General features: G+C 40.4%; 1 protein-coding gene across 1 annotated transcript in view; it reads left to right on the top strand.

The window, feature by feature from the left end:
* Positions 1 to 21,769, top strand: part of EXD3 (exonuclease 3'-5' domain containing 3) — a 999,700-nt gene that overhangs the window by 245,966 nt on the left and 731,965 nt on the right. Inside the window, 1 exon segment of the mRNA XM_029613511.1 lies at positions 10,731 to 10,795. Within this exon segment, the coding sequence (XP_029469371.1) occupies positions 10,731 to 10,795 (65 nt within the window).

Raw genomic sequence — 21,769 nt, 5'->3', positions numbered from 1 at the left:
TTTTATGTATTAAGGTCAGGCATTTAAACTGAATTCTATGATAAATAGGGAGCCAGTGGAGGTCTTTCAGAACAGGGGTAATGTGGTCATATTTTTTGCAACTGGTTAAAAGCCGAGCAGCAGCATTTTGTAGAAGTTGTAAAGGTCGAGTTGAAGCAGGGAGGCCTAGTAGCAGGGCATAACATAATCTAGTTTGGAAAGTAGTAGCGCCTGAAGGACTGTTCTAAAATCATTGCAGTGTAATAAAGGTTTTAATTTTTTTTAAATCTGTAATTTATAAAATCCCTCTTTTACTATAACGTTTATGGATTTCTTAAAATTAAATTCACTATCTAAAATTATGCCTAAATCTCTTCCTTCCTGAATAATAGTGTGAGAGGCTTGTGACAATTTTATATCTGATGTTATCTTATCGTTAGCTTATCTACAAATCAATAAAATTTCAGTTTTGGAATGATTTAAAGATAAAAACATCTGAGTAAGTAATTGTTGAATAGATTTGAAATATATCTTCCAAAGATTCAATGTATTCTCTATAGAACCTTCCATGGGGAGAAGAATTTGCACATCATCAGCATATATGAGATGAACAAGTCCTAAGCCGGCCAAGAATTTGCAAAGTGGAGCCCTGTAGATGTTAAAAAGGGTGGGGGATAAGGATGAGCCCTGAGGATCCCCAAAACTGAGGTTGATTGAGTCAGATTCGGCCAGGCCTAATTTGACTTTAAATGATCTATTACTTCTCGCACACTGGGATCTGTTAACAGAAAAGCTTAAATTTCCCTCAGTAACTTTGGATCTGAAGGCCAGAGTGTTAATTTACAAAAGTTAGTCAAGAAATATATTAATTTAGTCCAATAAAAAGGTCTCACTTTATATTATTTTTGTCTTTGTTGACAATTTCTGTGCATAAAAGTGGATTAACATGGCAACCACACTATTTTATCCTCAGTAACTCAGACATTTATGCTGTATGATGTAGAGCATTGGTATAGCTCTTTGGAGGCTGCTATCCTGCCCTTAATTATAGGCAGTAGCTTCACTAACTGAGCTTTATCTGGGAGGGAACTGGGAAAAATACTGTAACCTGGGCAGGAGTCCACAGTGACAACTGGATGAAAAGGCATAAGAAGCTTTGGCCTTATATGAAAGAATTACAAAGAGCCAAATACATAAATAGGCTGTAATTGATTCAGTCTCAGAGGTGATTGTGCTTTCAGAGTATTTACCTATGAAGATCAAAAGAACTATTTAAGTGCAAATTATTAGCTGGGAGAGAGAACTTGACTTGTTAGCCACTATAAAGCCTATCTCTGCTGCTTACCTTCTTGCTATGGCCCTTAGTTTCAGTCATGTTACTTTGACTTTCTAGTATATTAAATTAGTTGGTTGTAACTCTTTTAGCCTCAGGCAGCACAACATTTAATGGCTGTTGACACAAAGTAAAGCGGTTTTCAGATTTTCATTGGTAAATTCTCCTTTGAGGCATGACTCCTGGTTTGCCCTCTGCATTGTGAACAAGTGGTTTCAATTACAGGCCAGATTGTGTTGCCAAGGCTTGCAGTAAAATTGATGCAATAATGTTAAGTGAGTTGTGTGTTGGCCAGTCCTCTCATCCTCCATCTCCCTCAATTCCCCCACCCCACCCATTAGCCATCCTTCCACCACAAATATTTGCTTCACTAGACTGTGTCTGAGTCCTGGAGGTTTAATGCCATTTACAAGGCTTTTGAATGGTTTATGGGAGAAATATTTTATAAATATATGGTTCTCATTATACAAGCCACAGACTTTAACTTCTTTTATTCTTGACCACAATCATAGACTGGCTTCAAACCTGGGATTTTTTATTTTTTTTTATTTACCCTTCTTTTCTGCTTCGGCATTCCCCAGGCGATTACACTAGATACAGTATCTCTCATCTGGCAGATAGATGCCAGACTCAAAACTCAGACAAAACAGAATTCAAATGACACCCAAGAACTATAGACAGTTAAAAACAAGTAACTTTGACGCTAGAAATAAAGAGACTGAGCAAAAACATTGCTTTTCTGATACGTCACCAAAACAATCTCCTTATTACATTACAAACTGTATGGTTAATTTTCTCTACTGTCTACAACAATTTTCAAAAGCCATTTACCCATGTAAATGCTTTCTTACGTGGGTTAAATGGTTATTTGAAAATTGTCCTCTGTGTATGCAGGTAAAAATAAGTGTTTTTTTTTCCCATAATGTGCATACTTTTACCTGCATTTTCTTGGAGGCATTTCCAGGGCAGGGTTAGGCAGTAATGCATGTAATATTCTACTTTCTAAACCATGTGCATTATTTTTCATGGAAATAGAACCCATAGAAAAATCAAATGCAGATCTCTGTGGGTGCTTTTTTCCTTGGCAGCTTTCAAAGGGAAAGTACATAAATACTTTTCCTTTGAAAAATAGTTCACATTTTGCATCAAATCGCATAGTTTTGAAAATTGACCTTGAAGAGAGTAGTTAGGCCCACTGATCTTCCTTTTTGGCTGGCAAAAGCTTGGGAAGTCCTACTAGCCCTACTGTTCCTCTTCTACAGTTGGTGGCTCAGGTAACATCAGTGACCCTAACTCTGTTCTTTCTGAAGTAGAAGAGTTTGATTAATAGCAAGCTTTCATTACCTGAGCATCAAGGGAAATGTTCAGAAAGTTACACTTCCAATGATGGAAGGACAGAGATGTTTCTAAGTATGGCCGCCATTCACTGATGTTGAGAGACCCTTCTTTGCGGCTAGCACACTGCCAATCAGTCCCAATGTCACTGAGAAACACAGCATCGCAGCAACGTCACCATTATTCTGGCCTTCTCACATGCCATGCTGCTGCCTAGGGTGCATGAGCACCTGCATCTCTATTATAGGTCCCGCAGCAAGAAACAGCCCTCAGTGCCTCCAAATGATAGGGCGGCTGAGGGGGGATATGATAGAGGTCTTTAAGATCATGAAAGGTCTTGAACGAGTAGATGTGACTTGGTTATTTACACTTTAGACTAATAGAAGGACTAGGGGGCATTCCATGAAGTTAGCAAATAGCACATTTAAGACTAATCGGAGAAAATTCTTTTTCACTCAACGCACAGTAAAGCTCTGGAATTTGTTGCCAGAGGATGTGGTTAGTGCAGTTAGTGTAGCTGGGTTCAAAAAAAGTATGGATAAGTTCTTGGAGGAGAAGTCCATTAACCGCTATTAATCAATTTTACTTAGGGAATAGCCACTGCTATTAATTGCATCAGTAGCATGGGATCTTCTTAGTGTTTGGGTAATTGCCAGGTTCTTGTGGCCTGGTTTGGCCTCTATTGGAAACAGGATGCTGGGCTTGATGGGACCCTTGGTCTGACCCAGCATGGCAATTTCTTATGTTCTTATGACTCCCTGTACGTATAAGCCAGCCAGAGCTCTGGATCCTCGCCAAAGCAACAGTTCCTCCTGCGTTTTCTGCAGTATATGTTGTTTCTCCTGCTTTGCTTCAGCCTTGTTCCTGATTCTGCCTCATCCAGCCTGCCTTGCTCATCCTGGTTCTTTATTTGCCTGCCTGGAATTGATCTCTGCTACATACCCGGACTATTCTCTTGCCTACCACCTGTCACTGACTTCTGCTACCGACCTTGACTATGCCTTGCTCACTGCCTGCCCTGACCCTTGGCCTGATCCTGGTAACTGTCTATTTGCTGCCTGTCCTGACCTAAGCCTGCCCTGGACTCTCTTCCTGACTTCTCTGTCGGACTATCACCTAAGTCCTATCAGTCCCTGGAACCCAAAGGCTCAACCTGCTGGAAACAGCTCTGGTCTAGGTGAAAGTTCAGCTCTGTCTCAGTCCAGCTGTCGGCATGGGCCTAGGAGGTTCACTGCATCAATCATATCACAGCACAAGGGTCCACTACCGTTACACCCAGGGCATGAACCCATAAGCCCTACCTCCTCCTATCCCACCTCCCTGAAAGTTTGTATCACACTTTGGGCATTAAAGTGATAAGGTGAGTAATAAGTTTCCAAAATAAACCCTCAAACTCACTCAACAATCATGATCAGCTTCCTCCTAAACTAAGAATAATTCTGTAAAAACACTTAACTGGACATTACTGTGTTACTATTTCATTTTTAAATTTTAAATCTTCTACTTGTCATACAAAAATAATAATCAAATTCTCTGTCACGACAGACACAGAAACATGTAACTGGGGCAAGGTTAAGTTGGCGTGATTTTGGAAAATAGTGCAGACCAGATCTAGAGGCGTTTCGGGCCCTTTTAATGGCTGGAAATCTTCCTTTTAAGGTATTAGGGTATGGGGGTGGGGGGCTTGAAGAGGGTCCCCACTGTACCCCAGTGATTCTTTGAATTTCAAGGGTCTTTTGGGGGAAGGAGGGGGAGAACCATTGTACCCCAAAGATTTTGCTTTTTTATTTGGGATTGGGGAGAATGAGTACCTTTGGGGACATATCTGGACATTTTTTTTTATTGAAAAGGGGCTGGGGGGATACCTGATGGCAGCTGGGGGAGGCCTGTCGCGCAAACATGTGCTGCCATGTTTATACTTTGGATGTCAGGGCTCCCTGGATTGGCGGTCCCAGGGTGAGATCAGGTTTGATGCCCACTCACTTTTTAAGCTTTTTTTTTTTTTTAATATTTTTTTAGGTGGGCCCTTTAAATCTAACACGGGAGCATCAGGACCCACGATAGGATCTCGATGCTCCCATGATTAATGATTCCCAAAAGGTGTAGCTAAAATAATATGGCTGACAAAATTTTAAGTCAGCTGCTTTGTTTGGATTTGCAAAATTCATGCAAGCAAATGCCGTGCAAAGCTGCTCATTGGTATAGGGGAGGAAATCTGTCGAAATTTATGTAAATTAGCATGAATATTGCACAATATTTCCACAGTAGGGCTATAAGGCACGATATATAGCAATTATCATGCGTTATTTGCTGTTTATCATGCTTTATAGCCCTACTGTGGCTTGATGAATCTTCCTGTTAGATTGGGAGCCCTCTGGGACAGGGAAATACCTACAACACCTGAATATAATTGGCTTTGAAGTGCGGAATATAAATCACTTTTTTTTTTTTTAATTCCACATCACTAACTGTCAAATTCAAACACTTACAATTCTAGCCATGAATTTACATCAGGACCTAGAGCACCAACACTACACCTATTGATAAAAGAAGTTCAACTACTATACTTTCCCACACAGAAACTGCAGGCTAACAGAGTCCCTCGCCTCAGTCACATCTGTAGAACACAGACATTTGCCAAATACAACATAACTGACTACGATTTAGAAATTAGAAATTGACAAAAATGTAAATGGAAACCCTGAGAAGTCAGACTCTGGATGTAGTACATCACTGGAGAAAGAGAAACAGGTATCCATTTCCTTATGTCCTGTGCAAAATACAAAGATATAAAATGCACATTCCCAAGCATATTCCAATCACTGAACAGAAACTAAAATACCTAGAAACACAATATTTTATTTTCAAATGTTGTTGGTTCCCAGTATTTTATGTCTTCTAACTTCCAGGATCACTTTCCATTTTCTGTTTCTTCACTTTATTCCCTTCCTGTCTCTGACATTAATCTTTTCCTTTCATCTCTTTTCTGCTTCTGTCCATTCCAAGCTACATTTTACTCTTCTCCTCTTTCTTCAGTCCCCAGTCTTCCCTCCTTTCACCTACCTACCAACTCTCACCTCAGCTCATCCCCCTGCTTTCTCATCTCCTCCACAGTCGTCCTATTTTCCTCTCTGTTCTCACTCCTTCCTCAACCTATTCCCCCATTTCTTCCTTCTGAACTCATCCTCAGCTACTACTCTGCTTCTCGTCTCCTCATTAGCCCTTCCTCTCCCCTGCCTTAAGCCCCTTTCTTCTTTCTCTTATGCACTACCCAGTCTCCTAATACTTCTTTCACTTCATCCCTATCCTAGCTGTCTCAAACCCTTTATAAGCTCATCCCATTCCCTTATCTTTCAACCCTCCCTCTTCATCACTTACCAGTGCTCCTCACCCACTCAGTCCTCTGAATCCTTCACACCATGTCTTGCCCCCTCTCTCATGCCCCCATCTCTCATCCACATCTTCATGTTATACCTCTGTCCATCTAACATACCCACCCTTATACCCCCACCCAAATGCTAAGTCCTTGTTATCTCTCCAATCCCTGCTCAGTCTCCAAATTCCCATTCTTCCCACACATCCCCAAGTCCCCATTCTCCTCTACCCAGTCTGTGTTCCTTTTCTCTGCCCTAATTACCCCCATCCAGTCCCCACTGAATCTAAATTTCCATTCTCTCCTCCTATTCCTGGGTTCTGCCCCCTGTCTGGGAGTCCCCATTCTCTTCTACCCTTACTCACCAATCCAGGGTCACTGCACTCTTTCTTCCCTCCTTCCTTCCTTCCTCCCTCCCTGCCTGCCCACCCACATCCATGCCCTTTCCAAATCTGGGAGTCCTCACTCTTCCCCTCCCTTCCCCTTCCCAAGTCACTGTTGCAATGGAGCCCTGGCTCTCCCCTCCCAGAGCTTGAAGTTTGCGCCTACCCTCGACTTGCCTTTCTTCCACTCATCTCTGCTTGTCCGTGCCCCAGCTCAGAGCTGTAAAACTTAAGTCCTATTCCCACAGCATGCTGGCTCCTCATTTCCTGCCACAGCTCACTCGGTTTATACATCTACTGTGAGAGCTAAGCAGTGCAGTCTACAGAACCTTATGTAGTTAACAGTGCTACTATATTGAATCATGTGGGCTATGGCAGGAAGTGAGGAGGAGCCAGCATGTTGCAGGAGGAAGCTCAAGTTTTATAGCACCAGGCCAGGACTTGGATGGAGAGAGGTGAGGTAGAAAAAAAGCAGGCCAGGGGTAGGAGCAAACTTCAGGCTTCAGAGAGGAGGGGAGCCAGGACTCGAGTATAGGCCCCATGTGCCCATAACAAAATACACCATGTGGAAGGACTATTTAGATTTACATTTCCCAAGCTGCATTGTGCATCACACTTTTAAATGTGATGGTAACATTTTAATCTTCAGTCAGATAAATAGTTAATTATTTATGTCAGTAGCATAAAAATATGCTGTTAGTCCCCGTCCCCCCCCCAAAAAAGGTACAGCATTATAATAAATTATATTAAAGGGGGTCAATCAATGTATCTAACACCTCAAATTATTACCGAACAGAAAGGTACATGAAAGGAATTAACTTTTTCTCATCACAAATTAAATATAAACAATAATTCATCAAATATAAATTTAAATAAAAAATTAGAAAGTCATTACTTATATAAAGCCGAATTTTTATTCCCCCTCGCATGTAAAGTACGGGGTTTATATGCGTGGCCGGGTCTTGCCTGCACCGCGCACATTTTAAAGGGGCCCGGCCGAGCATGTAACCCCTGTTACGCGCGGAAGAGCCAGGACTCGTAAAAGGAGTGGGGAGGGGTGGAGCTGGAGGCAGCCAGTACAGCGGCCATTTGCTGCTGCTGTGCCGGAGGATCGCGTGCTGGCAGCCTGCCGGCGCATTCTGAAACAAAAAAAAAGGTAGGCCGTTTTAAGGGGTCGGGAAGGGAGTATGGGAAGGGGGGTAGGGAAGTTCCCTCCCAGTCCGCTCCTTAATTGGAGCACAGAGGGAGGGAACTGGGGAAGGCCGTGATGTGTCGCCGCTTGAAAGTTGCATTATTTCACACCCCCCCCCCCCCCCCCTTGTGTGCGCCGCCCTGGATTTTATAACATACGAGCATCTGTGTGCGCGCGTGTATGTTTAAGAATCCATCCCATAATGTTTCACCTCTTATTAGACATTTCCAGCACTGCACAGAGAGTTGGATGACATTTACAAGGCCTGTCTTTACAAGGCTGGATTGCCCTCATTAAAATGATATTGTGATCTAAATTACTCAATTTCATACAATTACTCCTGTTTCACTAGTTAAGATAAGATTTGGAAAAGCTTGAGACACTCTGCAATCAATTCTTATGGCATAGGAAGAAAGCTAGGATATCGTTAGTCCGATTACTGATTCCTAAAGAGGAGGGGAGGTTTGGGATTTCCTAATTTTAAATGTTATAATTTAGCTAATAATTTGAGGGTTTTGGGTGATTGGCTGTTGGGTAATAGTGATTATGTACATTTATTGGTTGAAAGTCAGTTTTCAACTAATTGACTTAAAGATCCTGTTACATGCCAAAAAGGAAGAGATTCCCATGGGTTTTTCAGGGCAAGGTCTGCTGCGCTGTATGCGTAAAATATGGAAGATGCTTAGGGGAAAACTAGGTTTGTCTAAAACCGCATCCTTTTTTCTACCTTTAGCTGGTAATCCTTATTTTCCTCCTGGTAAAGAGGACCAATTTTTTCGACATGGTGCAACGGGAACTTCTAAATTACTGAGTGATTATATAGACAAGGAAACACAAAAAATTCATATTTTTAGATACAGCCAACAGACCTTGGGTTTTACGGCAAAAGATTACTTCCTTTATTTGCAAATTCATAGTTATATTATGTCCACAATACGTAAAGGGAAATTCTCATGGAATCTCCTGCTTTTAACGCTTCATTAGGATATGTCATAAACTTAGACATTCTCTAACTACTTTATATAAATGTTTACATAATTGATATACATCCTACATTAGAAACAAAATGATTTAATTATTGACTTAGATGTTATCATGTATAAATCCACAGAGACTGTGTTACTACATGAATTACAATTTCATATTTTACATAGAACAATAGTTTTTCCTGTAAGAGCTAGACATACAGTATGAATATCAGCTTTGATCAATGTAAGAAATGTTCTTTGTCAGCTGCCACTTTAGTTCATTGCTTATGGGAATGTCCTTTGATAATGTTCTTTTGGAACTTAGTTATTCAATTGCTGTCTAATATGACTAAAAAGTCGTTACCCAGAGATTGTGGTTTTGCTATATTGCTTCATGTCTCTCAGAAAGCAGTGTTGGAGAAGGCTCATAAATATTTGCTGTTTACTGATGAAATACTGTATTCTTCTTCGACGTCTGGAACCATTCCCACCTGATATAGGATATGGCAATCCCAAATGTTTGATTTGATGACTATGGAATATAGAACTGTGGACCTGAAAATAGAAAAAGCACAGAACCTTTATATTGCTATATGGGAAAACGCCAGACTTTGGATCCAGTTGCGAGAAAGATGTATAGTTTTTTGTATACTTCTTAAGTCTCCAAGTTTATACTGCTTAGTTCTTCATGTATCCTACTCTGCAATTTTTTCTTCCTTTGTCATTGAGGGTGAGAAGGGTTTGGGAAATATTGAAAATATTGACTCTGTTTTTCATGTTTATGTATTTCTGATATCAATGACAAACAGTTCTTTAAAAACATTTTCAAAGTCATTACAAAATATATCACAATCCAAAACTTTTTACAAATTAGCAAAAAACCCCAAAACAAAACAAAAAACAGAAGAGCCCACACACTCTCAAAAAAAACAAAAAACAAAACTTCCAGACAAATACCACAGATCAAAAACCACTCAAACACCCCCCTGTAAAAAAAGAACAACTTTAACTGTGTGGATCTCCACAAAAAACAAATTCAATGTTGATCCCAAAGGTTTTTCTTTTGAAGTAATCCACAAAAATGAAACATCTTTAGGTTGGCAACTGACCATAGCCCACAAACCAACCACTTTGATGTACAGAAAAACCTTTAGGATCAACATTGAATTTTTCTTTGTGGACACACACACAGAGTTCAAGTTCTTCTGTTTTACAGCATTACTTGCAAAAGCAATTTTTCTCCCTCTGTTATTTCTCCCCTCCCCCCTTTCTATCTCACTCTCCATCGTTATCCTTCTCACTTCCTTTCTCCCTTTTCATCCCTCACCCTGTATCTTTCTTTCCTTCTCCTCCTTTATGAGTCTTGGTTGGAAATTTGGTAATGGTGCTGGTTTCTCTTACTCTCTTTTTTCTCATTTTCTTTTGCTTTCTTTGTTTTGTTTGTATAACTAGGTACGTCTTGAATCTTTAGTCCTAAGTGATAAGGTATAGGGTTTCGGTGAGGGGTTTGGAAGCTATCAGTTAGGTCCATTTATATGTTTCATTTATGCTTCTCCACAGGGCTGTTCTTTTTTTATTCAAATTTTTATAATGTATTTTTGGAGAAACATTTTTTTTTACAATTCTAAGTGGGGCATCAAGAAAAAAATTAGCTAGTGTCTCAAGTAGACAAATCGCTCTCTGCTCTGAATATAAGTATACAGGTATGTGACTATGCATTTTATATAACATTGACAAGTACATTTAGTACTGGGTATTGCAGAGGTGCGGTAAAGATTTGCATTTTCTTATGTCATTCATTAAAGGTGATATGCTTAAGTACCTTGCCCCGAACTATTAGGAATGAGGGTAACATACTTTTAAATAAAATAAAATATCTGGCAGAAGTGAAAGAGAAAATAATTGCAGCTGACACAAGGGCCTCCTCAAAGGATTCCATTTCGGATGAGGCTTTTTCTACCAATAACCAGCTGGCATGGGCTCTGATCTTCCTAGTTAAAAAGAAGCTGATGTGACTTATTCCTGTTAGAGGGTGAAAGGATTCTGTTATTAATAAATAAATGTAAGGATTAAATGATGAAACCCTACAACAGATTCCTCTACTTTATCTTCCCAACCCTCTCATTTTTAATCACTTTGTTTCTCTTTTTTGTCTTATCCTTCACAGAACAAAGCCCTCTGCAATTGATGAACACCTTGAAGAACATCTGGGCAAAAAGGGAGATTGAGGAGGTGAGTACCTGTCTTGAAACAATTTGCCTTCGTCTCCTTCTGGCTAGAATTGTCTGGCAACCCCCTCTACTTAAGGCTTCCACTTGCAGATTGCAGCTATTGTAAAATGCAACCAAGGGCCCTTTACTGGTAGAGAATATAGACATCAGTCAGGTAATTGCACTGGCTACCGGACATCTTGGGTATATAAAACTGTAAATCAGCCTAGCTGGTAAATCACCTGATACCTTAAATATAGCAATGTCTGTTGGGGAATATGTTAGCCCTCCTGTAAAATGAATGGCTGGCATGGCCTCATCACTTGCATAGCACTCTGTAGTTTTATCCTGGGAGAATTAGGACTATGTACTTCCCTGACCACATTTTCTTGTACCTATTAATATGTATTTATTTATTTATTGTATTTATCTAAAGGCTTTTATAGACCGGTATTCGTGAACACATCATATCGGTTTACATGGAACTAGAGAAAAGAATTACAATGAACAGGGTGCGAAGAACTTGGAGGGGGGTTCAAAAAGAGTCAGATAGGAACATGACAGATATAACTTGATAATAAGTAGTTAACATGATGATAGTGAATGCACAAGGGATTAAACTTGTAAAGGGGATACAATGTTTGCAGTGCATCTTAAAAATATGACAAGCTGACGGCGAGGTTGATGGTCAGGATCTTACGGTGGGGAAGGGGGGACCAGGGGGGTGGGGAAGGGGAGGTGAGGGAGCTATAAGGTTTGTATGAGACTTTAAGTTAAATGTGTACTCCTTTTAGTAACTGTTATACACTACAAATATAGTGTTAGGTTAGAAGCTCCTGCAGTACAAACTATGCTGTGGCTGTCTCACTGCTGTTTTTTTTTTTTTAATAGATAAGGTGATAAGGGCTAACCCCAGGCAGGCTGTACACCTGGTGTAGGCACTAACATGCTTGGCCTGCAGGATCCATCATGCAAGGAATGTACCAAAACATTTCCACCAGAATTTGGATGGAAAATGGAATTCATGAAATGAATGGCCAACACTGCTACTGCTGCCCTCCAGAGGGTGCTGCCACCACCCTGAATGTAGTGGATGCTGTCACAATCCTATAAATGAACACCATACATTGCACACAGTACATAATCTCCACCTCCATACAGGGAGGTGACTACTTTAGATTTTCCAGTCTAGACACAGAAAAAACTCAATCAATTCCAATGATAGGAACCTAGAAGAGAATTCCTGAAGAGAGAAAACAACATTAATCTGCAGATGTTACACAGATTTTGTGGCAGCATCTTAAAATATAGATCCAAAAGACACCGGATGGGCAGTTGACACCCAACCTACAAAGAAAAAGGTTATTTTACATGAAAATCATTTGAAATGAATCCAAGGAAACTTTTACGGTTTTTCTGAACAATTTTTTTTTAGTTTTATAGAAGAGATTTTGTCATTTCTTTCTTTATGGGGTAGCATGATCCATAATAAATATATTAATAATTTTCTGTTGAAAATGCACAGAAAACAATCAAAACCTTTTTAATAAATCAGAGCTATGGAAATATGCCATCCAATAAATGGCTAGAGACTGCAACTTAAAGTCTCTCCGTAGAAAACACAGATGGTGGTTCTTGTCTTCAAGGTCTCTGGACTTTCCAGTTCATCTTGTTGCAAGAACAGATAGAAGTCTGGAAGGCACAGTCCAAAGTCCAGAGGAAAAAAAAATGTCTACATGATGAAATGAAATATTAGTTCTCCTCATTGAACAGTAAAGAATATATAAAGCTATTAAATAAATGAAATCCCTTCCCAATAGGGGTAAGGAAACAAAACTACACATAAACAGAATTTCATATTATGAGAACCCTGGATATTTTCACTCAGATGATGGCTTGATGGGTTTGCGTTCATAATGATCAGGATGGGGCTTGTAGATGGTCACCTTTTTTGGAAGCAGTTTAGTTGATATTCTGTAGGTGGATGCCAGATATGATTATAGACCACCGCATGTTTTCATATTTTTTTCCTAATCTGTATCCCCTCCATCCTTCGGGCAACTTCCTTCTCATAGTTATGGTGACTCCTCACGAACTCTGAATTAGAGTTTTTCATGATCCTCTTGTCCACTTCTTCCCTGATCCATTCCTCCCGGTGTTCTTCCACATAATTCATGATGTGGACAGGCACATAGGGATAATGAAGACCAAAGTCAGACTTTACAAGCCTCCAAACTTATACGTTCAGCCTGAGATGATCTCAAGAGGCTTCTGGACTCAGTGACGATGCTAGGCACCACTCAAGATTGATTTTTTACATCAGGGTGAATTGGTTGTTCCAGAAAATCCTTTCTGGGCAACTCCCCCATAGCTGAGGATGGCAAAGAAGTCTCACATAACTGAAGAGATGGAGAATGTAGAGAGGAGAGATGCTATTTTTGTTGAGAAGCATCTCCAGATGAGATCCCAGAGCTAGATTTCATAATGTAACCCACCATTGCTTGCTCAATATATTCTTGATATGTCTTGGGCTCCCAGGCATAGTTGTTAACCTCAGGTAGGTCTATTGAGAATCTCTCCCTGGCTATAACTGCGCTGATAGCCACATTCCAGTTTTTTGATTCGATACTTCAATCCGTCAGTTGGAAAGAAGGGGAGCTGGAATATCCTGAACAGGAGACAAAAAAATCAGGAGATCTTCCCCTGCCACTTCTAGGAGAACCATAGGGGTGGTAAATTGTACCCCTCCTAGGCTGGACGCCAGTCAAAGTCCTCCTGAGTGCAGGTTTCCTTCTATCATTGGAACTTTTGGCTTCCTGTCCTTTAGGCCAGTAATTTTCTGTGTCCTTGTGTGGTGTAGCTCTTTTTACAGCCAATGCCTTCTCTTCTTCTTCCATAATATCGGCCCAGGAGGGAACCGATGCTTTTTCTGTCTCCTTTCCAGTTTCTTGGAGGCCTGGTGTTCTCTCCTTCTTTTATTGAAGATTGTGTTTCTCCTCCCACCACTGTAGTGTCTGGAGGCTTAATTGGGAAAACCTCCAACAGTTCCTGGACTGAAATTACTGCATCTTCCACGATGGAAAAAGTATGTAGCTCTTTGGTGGTATTGGCAGCTGATTTGGTGCTGTGATCCCCACTGCCATCTGATATCTCTGAAAGGGACAAAGATCATGCTCGGGCCACTTAATGTAATGCCACTGCAAGCTGGTAGCTTGAGATGGGTGCCGGTTGAGTGCTACTGGGCTTAGTCTTCTGATACAGCAGATAGGAACAGCTGCAGCATTGTAGGCTCACCAGTTGCAGATGCTGAAGGGTTATACAAGTCACACACTCTAAAGCCCCATGGGCTTGCATCCTTGGAGGGTAAGCTTTATCCTTCCCTTCGGGATAAAGAAGTTGGTGGCCTCACCTCCTTGGGATGTGGCTTTCTGACTATTAAAAGCACACTTGCTTTTCAGGCCCAGTCAGAGAAGCCATGCAGCCCTGCCTGGTGGTCCTGACTAGGGTTAGCTGGAGTTTCCTTATCCAGTCCACTCCCTGGCTGGTTAGGATTTTCCCTTTGGGTATATTTTTTGGGTTTAAGCTTTTAAGTAGTAGGAGCCTTGCGAGAGCCTGTACACCACCTGAGTTCAGGGCACGGGGAACTCTGTGTCTGTGGAGGTTAGTGAAAACCTGCCCTCCATACTCTCCATGAGGAAGGAGGTGTCAGTGACCTGCTGCAGGGCAGAACTCTGCTGTTAAATTCATTTGAGGGGAAAAGAATTTGAAGTTTTGGCTGATCTTCCATCCTGTTTGAGGCAAGAGATCTGCTTGCTTCAAGGAGATCCCTCCCATCAAGGATCCAGACATTGATAAGACAGGCTAAGAGAGAATTTGAAAAGAAGTTGGCCGTAGAGGCAAAAACTCACAGTAAAAACTTTTTAAAATATATCCGAAGCAGAAAGCCTATGAGGGAGTCAGTTGGACCGTTAGATGATCGAGGGGTTAAAGGGGCGCTTAGAGAAGATAAGGCCATCGCGGAAAGATTAAATGATTTCTTTGCTTTGGTGTTTACTGAAGAGGATGTTGGGGAGGTACCTATGATGGAGAAGGTTTTCATGGGTAATGATTCAGATGGACTGAATCAAATCACGGTGAACCTAGAAGATGTGGTAGACCTGATTATCAAACTGAAGAGTAGTAAATCACCTGGACCAAATGGTATATACCCCAGAGTTCTGAAGGAACTAAAAAATGAAATTTCAGACCTATTAGTAAAAATTTGTAACCTATCATTAAAATCATCCATTATACCTGAAGACTGGAGGATAGCAAATGTAACCCCAATATTTAAAAAGGGCTCCAGGGGCGATCCGGGAAACTACAGACCGGTTAGCCTGACTTCAGTGCCAGGAAAAATAATGGGAAGTGTTCTAAACATCAAAATCACAGAACATATAGAAAGACATGGATTAATGGAACAAAGTCAGCATGGCTTTACCCAAGGCAAGTCTTGCCTCACAAATCTGCTTCACTTTTTTGAAGGAGTTAATAAACATGTGGATAAAGGTGAACCGGTAGATGTAGTATACTTGGATTTTCAGAAGGCGTTTGACAAAGTTCCTCATGAGAGGCTTCTAGGAAAAGTAAAAAGTCATGGGATAGGTGGCGATGTCCTTTCGTGGATTGCAAACTGGCTAAAAGACAGGAAACAGAGAGTAGGATTACATGGACAATTTTCTCAGTGGAAGGGAGTGGTCAGTGGAGTGCCTCAGGGATCTGTATTGGGGCCCTTACTTTTTAATATATTTATAAATGATCTGGAAAGAAATATGACAAGCGAGATAATCAAATTTGCAGATGACACAAAATTGTTCAGAGTAGTTAAATCACAAGCAGATTGTGATAAATTGCAGGAAGACCTTGTGAGACTGGAAAATTGGGCATCCAAATGGCAGATGAAATTTAATGTGGATAAGTGCAAGGTGATTCATATAGGGAAAAATAACCCATGCTATAATTACACAATGTTGGGTTCCATATTAGGTGCTACAACCCAAGAAAGAGATCTAGGTGTCATAGTGGATAACACATTGAAATCATCGGTTCAGTGTGCTGCTGCAGTCAAAAAAGCAAACAGAATGTTGGGAATTATTAGAAAGGGAATGGTGAATAAAACGGAAAATGTCATAATGCCTCTGTATCGCTCCATGGTGAAGACCGCAACTTGAATACTGTGTACAATTCTGGTCGCCGCATCTCAAAAAAGATATAATTGCGATGGAGAAGGTACAGAGAAGGGCTACCAAAATAAGGGGAATGGAACAGCTCCCCTATGAGGAAAGACTAAAGAGGTTAGGACTTTTCAGCTTGGAGAAGAGACGGCTGAGGGGGGACATGATAGAGGTGTTTAAAATCATGAGAGGTCTAGAACGGGTAGATGTGAATAGGTTATTTACTCTTTCAGATAATAGAAAGACTAGGGGGCACTCCACGAAGTTAGCATGTGGCACATTTAAAACTAATCGGAGAAAGTTCTTTTTTACTCAATGCACAATTAAACTCTGGAATGTGTTGCCAGAGGATGTGGTTAGTGCAGTTAGTATAGCTGTGTTTAAAAAAGGATTGGATAAATTCTTGGAGGAGAAGTCCATTACCTGCTATTAAGTTCACCTAGAGAATAGCCACTGCTATTAGCAATGGTAACATGGAATAGACTTAGTTTTTGGGTACTTGCCAGGTTCTTATGGCCTGGATTGGCCACTGTTGGAAACAAGATGCTGGGCTTGATGGACCCTTGGTCTGACCCAGTATGGCATATTCTTATGTTCTTATGTAAAATTCCTCACCACCTCCTAACTCTGCAAACCATAAGGGACTGCCTCTCAAGCTCTCTGTAGAGTCTGCTATATAGACTCTCCAAAGAGACGGCCATTCCTTTCCCCTCAAAGAGAGGACGTTTACTTGAACGGTAACCTCCCCCTAATCAAACCTATACTACCACTAGATGAACTAAAGGTTCACCCAGGCCTTAATGGTAACAGACAAAGGGGATGTTACAATAGTATGTTACATTTACATGCATAACTCCTTTGAGAATCCATCTGATAATGTTTAGGTTTATCATTTTTATCTAATCTGGCCAGTAATCTACTGGCCTTATTGCCAAACCTAAAGAGGTGACTGTGAAAATTCAAAAATTGTCTCTGATAGAGCAAGTGATATAGATATCTGGATTAGACATATTTTAAATAAATAAAATCTCTTATTATCAGGATCCATCTGACACATATGCCTGGATTTCAAGCTATGCGTATGCAATTTTAAAATGTCTGCATCTCTAACCTTAGCTTTATTAGCTAAATTGGCAGTAATGTCCCCCCACAGCACTACCTTTCCTGCAGCCTAAGGGACATCTGGTGTTTGATTTAAACTAAGATAGTGTCTCCACTTCACCTTCAAATATTCACAAAATTATTTGTCATAATACAAGGATGGATGGAGTCTCTATTTAAATGCTTTAATTGGTAAATATTTGAAGGTGAAAGTTATAGAAATAGGCGCATGATCCGAGAGAACAAAGGTCCAATGTTAGCAGCACTAACCTTAGAAAAAAGAGAGGTTGAAATGAGCACATAATCAATCTGAGAATAATTATTATATGGCTTAGAATAAAAAGTAAAATCATATTCAGTGGGATGCAGCTGCAACTTTCTCATAAGGAAGCAAATTCCTATAGACAACTTCATAGATGTAGTAGATTTAACTGGCTTTAGTGTCTCTTTGTGGGCCTATTACCAAATTAAAATCCTCTCCTAGAACCACTGTGTAATGAAGAAATTGACATAATTTAGAAATCATTCTGGTAATAAAAATAAATAAAAAAAGATATGACTATAAACATTGGGAGAGTATGTTACACAAGTATATGTTACACACAGTGGATCTCTTTATCAATGACTTTTTTCCCTACTGCAAAAGGAAGATCTTCATGAAACAATATTGCTACCCTATGCTGCCTACTTGAATAGGACGCTTAATAACATTGTCCTGCCCAAACCTTTTTTAACTTCTTATAATCAGCATCAGTGAGATGGGTCTCTTGTAAATATATTTGAGCTTTATATTTTTTAAACAGTGTTTAATGGGGAATATTTTCAAATCACCCCTTGTCATACCAGTGTTGTTTACTTAGATTTTTATATTCCGTTTTTTGGCACTTCAAAGAGTACATCAAAGCAGATTACATTCTGAGGCAACAGAGGGTAAAGTGACTTGCCCAAGGGCACAAGGAGCCACAGTGGGATTTGAGCCCTGGTTTCCCTGGGTCATAGCCTGCTGCTTTAACCACTAAGCTACTCCTCAGCTGTTTGTAGATACTCAGATTTCCCTAAGCCAAGACATTCTAGTCCATAATAGTTAGTTGCAAAACTATTCCCAGTACATGTTCCAGCATTTATCTCCAGTCACTAGTCATTCTTTCACTGCTTCAAACACACATGTTTTCATCCACACAAAAACACATCATCACATAAACAGAAATTACAGCTCCAAGGGACCACATCTTCTACCTGATCTATCTTCTTGAGCCAAATGTCCCCCCTGTGTGCACCCTATAAACTGAAAAAGAAAAACTATTAAACATAGAAACCAGAGAAAATGAAACACAGAAATATCCATACTGTTTCTCTAACTCAAACAATAATCAGGCGAAAACTGAAAATTATAGGCATCAACATCACTCCATAATAACAGATTATTAAAAGATTTCCAGTCCTCTCTTCCTAGTCATAAAATTTCAAGGCAATGAAGGACTCAAACTTGTCTTGATACATCACCCTGCAGATACCTATCCCAAGTCCTTTCTCAAGCTCTCAGAATTCCTCTGTGATATGGCCACTTTGCCTCACAAACTATTAGTATTTGGAGAATTCAACTATTATGCAAAAATACCCCCCAAGTGGCATCTCTGCTACCTTCTGACACAACATGGAGGATCTTGGACTCACTCAGTTTGTCAAGGTCTCCACTCACAAACACGGTTATTCCCTTGACCTAATCTTTCATTCAGCTAACTTAAATCATGATCCCGGAACATCAGCAGTGGGTCTGTCTCTTGATCAGACCACTGCCTAGTCCAAGCCAACAATCCTATCTCACTGAAATCCATCCTGCCCCCCTCCCCCCCCCCCCCCCCCCCAAATCTCCATCTAGGAACTTTTCCTCAGTTGCAATTGAAAGTATCAAACAACTTCTCAATATACCTGAAATTCTAACATCCTCAGACACAACAACGCTCATAGTTCAACAATCAAACAATTAATTTACTGCAGCAATGGACACCTTAGCTCTGCTAAAATCCAGGTCAGTGAAACACCCTAGGAACTCTCCATGGTTCCATGAGGGTCATTTTTTCCTAAAACAGCAATCCTGCCAACTTGAATGAGCTTGGTGAAAACATAAAACAGACTTGAACTTCCATATTTTCAAAGAACTTGCAAAAATGTGTGGAGCAGTCATTTGCCAGGCAAAAAAGGTCTATAGCTGCAAACAGCTAAAACTCTATACGAACCATCCAATTAAACTGTTTGAACTAGTTAAGAAGCTATCTAAACCTGTTTCTCAGATCACTTTAACTTCCAAAGTGAGCCGCAAAGCAGAGGCCTTAAGCCAAATTCTTCATGAATAAGATCCTAGTGATGTGTTCCTCCTTTGACAACTCTCCTTCCTTTACATTTCCCTTAAAAATTACATTATCTTTATCTGCAGGAACATCTTAAATTCCTGCAGACCAACACCATGCTAGCTGACTTCAGAGCCATCACTCCTAAAGAGGTGGTAAATATCCTCCAGAAAATAAATCAAACTCTCAGCCTACTGTACTCAGTTCCCCCAGGGTTCATTTGCAACCTTAAACAAGAATAAGCCCCATGGCTTTTCAATATAATCAGTGGCATGGTATCCCAAGGCTTGCTTTCTGATACGCTTAAGGACAATCCTGAAGAAACCAAACTCTGACCCCAAAATAATCGATAACTACCGCCCAGTCTCCAGCCTCCCTTCTTATCCATACTAGTTGAGAAGTTAGTCCTCGAAGAGAGAAACATCTTGCACTCCTTCCAGTCTATTTTTAGGAAAGGTCATGGCACTGACTCTGTCCTACTTGACTTTACCAATGGAATCCATCCAGGTGGTGATTCCATTGGTTAAGTCCATTGGTGTAACTTTCTGCAGCCTTTGATGTAGGTGATCATAGCCTCTTGATTCAGCACCTAGTGAATATCTGCATTAAAGGTACTGTCCTTAGGTTGTTCCAATATTTTCTGTCCAACAGAACTCAATCTGTCATGTGGGCCAATGAAAAGTCCACTCCTAAATTTTTTTTAAACATCTATATCCATCTTTTCTGCTACCTGATTCTATCTTTCAATATTGAATATCACCTGTATGCAGATGACATCAAACTTTGCATTAAATTCATATCTGACCATTCCTCTACCATTCCCAATCTCAACAACAGTCTGATGGCAGTAGCCCAATGGCTCAAAAACATAAACTCAAATTGAATCCCTTCAAATCTGAACTCCTTTGGTTAAGCCAGCGAGGTCACCCCCTATGGTCCATTTCCTCTCTTTCAGGCACCCATCCCCAGCTCAAAAACTCTGTACAAAGCCTAGGTGTCCAACTTAATCCTAACCTCACAATGGAAGCCCACATTTCTAAAGTAGTGGGAGCCTCCTTTATATACCTCTGCCAGATCTGGCAACTATGCTACTACTTCAATCAGTACAATCTTAATTCTGTTATCAGTGCACTAATCACTAGTTATTTAGATTACTGTAACTCTCCTCCTGCTTGAAACGACTACAGCACATGCATAACATGGTGGCTAGAATCTTGGTAGGGGAAAAATCTTCAGGTACCTAATACCTATCTTCTATGGACTATATTGGCTACCGACTGAAACCAGGATTAAATTCAAAACCCTTTGCCTCATCTTCAAATGTGTGAACAAATAGGCCCTTGAGTATCTTACCCATCGTCTTGCCTTCTACACACTGTGCTTTTTCAGTGGCTGGTCCAGTTCTTTGGAACACCATGCCAGAACAATTAAGACCAATGATAGACACCAAGGCATTTAAGAAAGCTCTAAAAACATAGTTGTTCCAATGGTAATCTGAAGTAAATATCCAAGGAGCAAGGTGCCAGAGCAAAGCAGATAGAATTTACTTACAGAATGCTTTTCCATTGTTAGAACTTGAATTGACTCAGATGGAAACACAGATACTGATTGTTTCTTTTAATATGCCAGTTCTATTTTTAAGGATTGTTTTTAAATTATGTATGTTAATTTTAGATTCTGTAAACCGCTGTGACCATGTGAGCATGCGTTATAGAAATAATTTTAAATAAATGATCTTGAAGCAGCAAGGTGATAAGATGGTGGCTAAAGCCGAGACTATGCTTGGATTCATAAGAAAAAGACATAATCAGTAGAAAAAGAGAGGTAATAATGCCTCTTTACAGGTCTTCGGTGAGGCCTCACTTGGAGAACTGTGTTCAGTTCTGGAGACTGTTTCTCAGAAAGAATATAGAAAGGCTAGAGATGGTCCAGAGAGAGACAGTCAAAAGCCCTATGAGTTGAGACTGAAAGAACTTAAAGATGGCAAGGCAGGAAGGCTATGATAAAGATATTTAAACACCTGAAAGGTATTAATGCACAGGAAGCCAAGCTTTTTCAATAGAAAGGGAGCTGTTACAATGTGAAATTCCAAGGGGGTAGATTCAGGAACCAATTTGAGAGGTATTTTTTCACAGAGAATGTGGTGGATGCTTGGAATGCCCTCCTGGAGGAGCTGGTGATGACAAGGACAGTTACAGACTTAAACAAATATCATGGGATAAACACAAAAGATCCCTAGGGTTAGGAAAGTGGACCCTCGAGCCAAGGCGAGGCTGTTGCTACCCCCAGGGGGGTGCCCCCTGGAGGTCCTCGTTGTCAGCGAGGCGGTACTGA

The sequence above is a fragment of the Rhinatrema bivittatum genome, chromosome 8 (genome assembly GCF_901001135.1).
Source record: "Rhinatrema bivittatum chromosome 8, aRhiBiv1.1, whole genome shotgun sequence".
NCBI classification, from domain to species: domain Eukaryota; kingdom Metazoa; phylum Chordata; class Amphibia; order Gymnophiona; family Rhinatrematidae; genus Rhinatrema; species Rhinatrema bivittatum.
The sequence above is the reverse complement of the archived record's forward strand: the minus strand, read 5'-3'. Positions and strand labels throughout refer to the sequence as shown.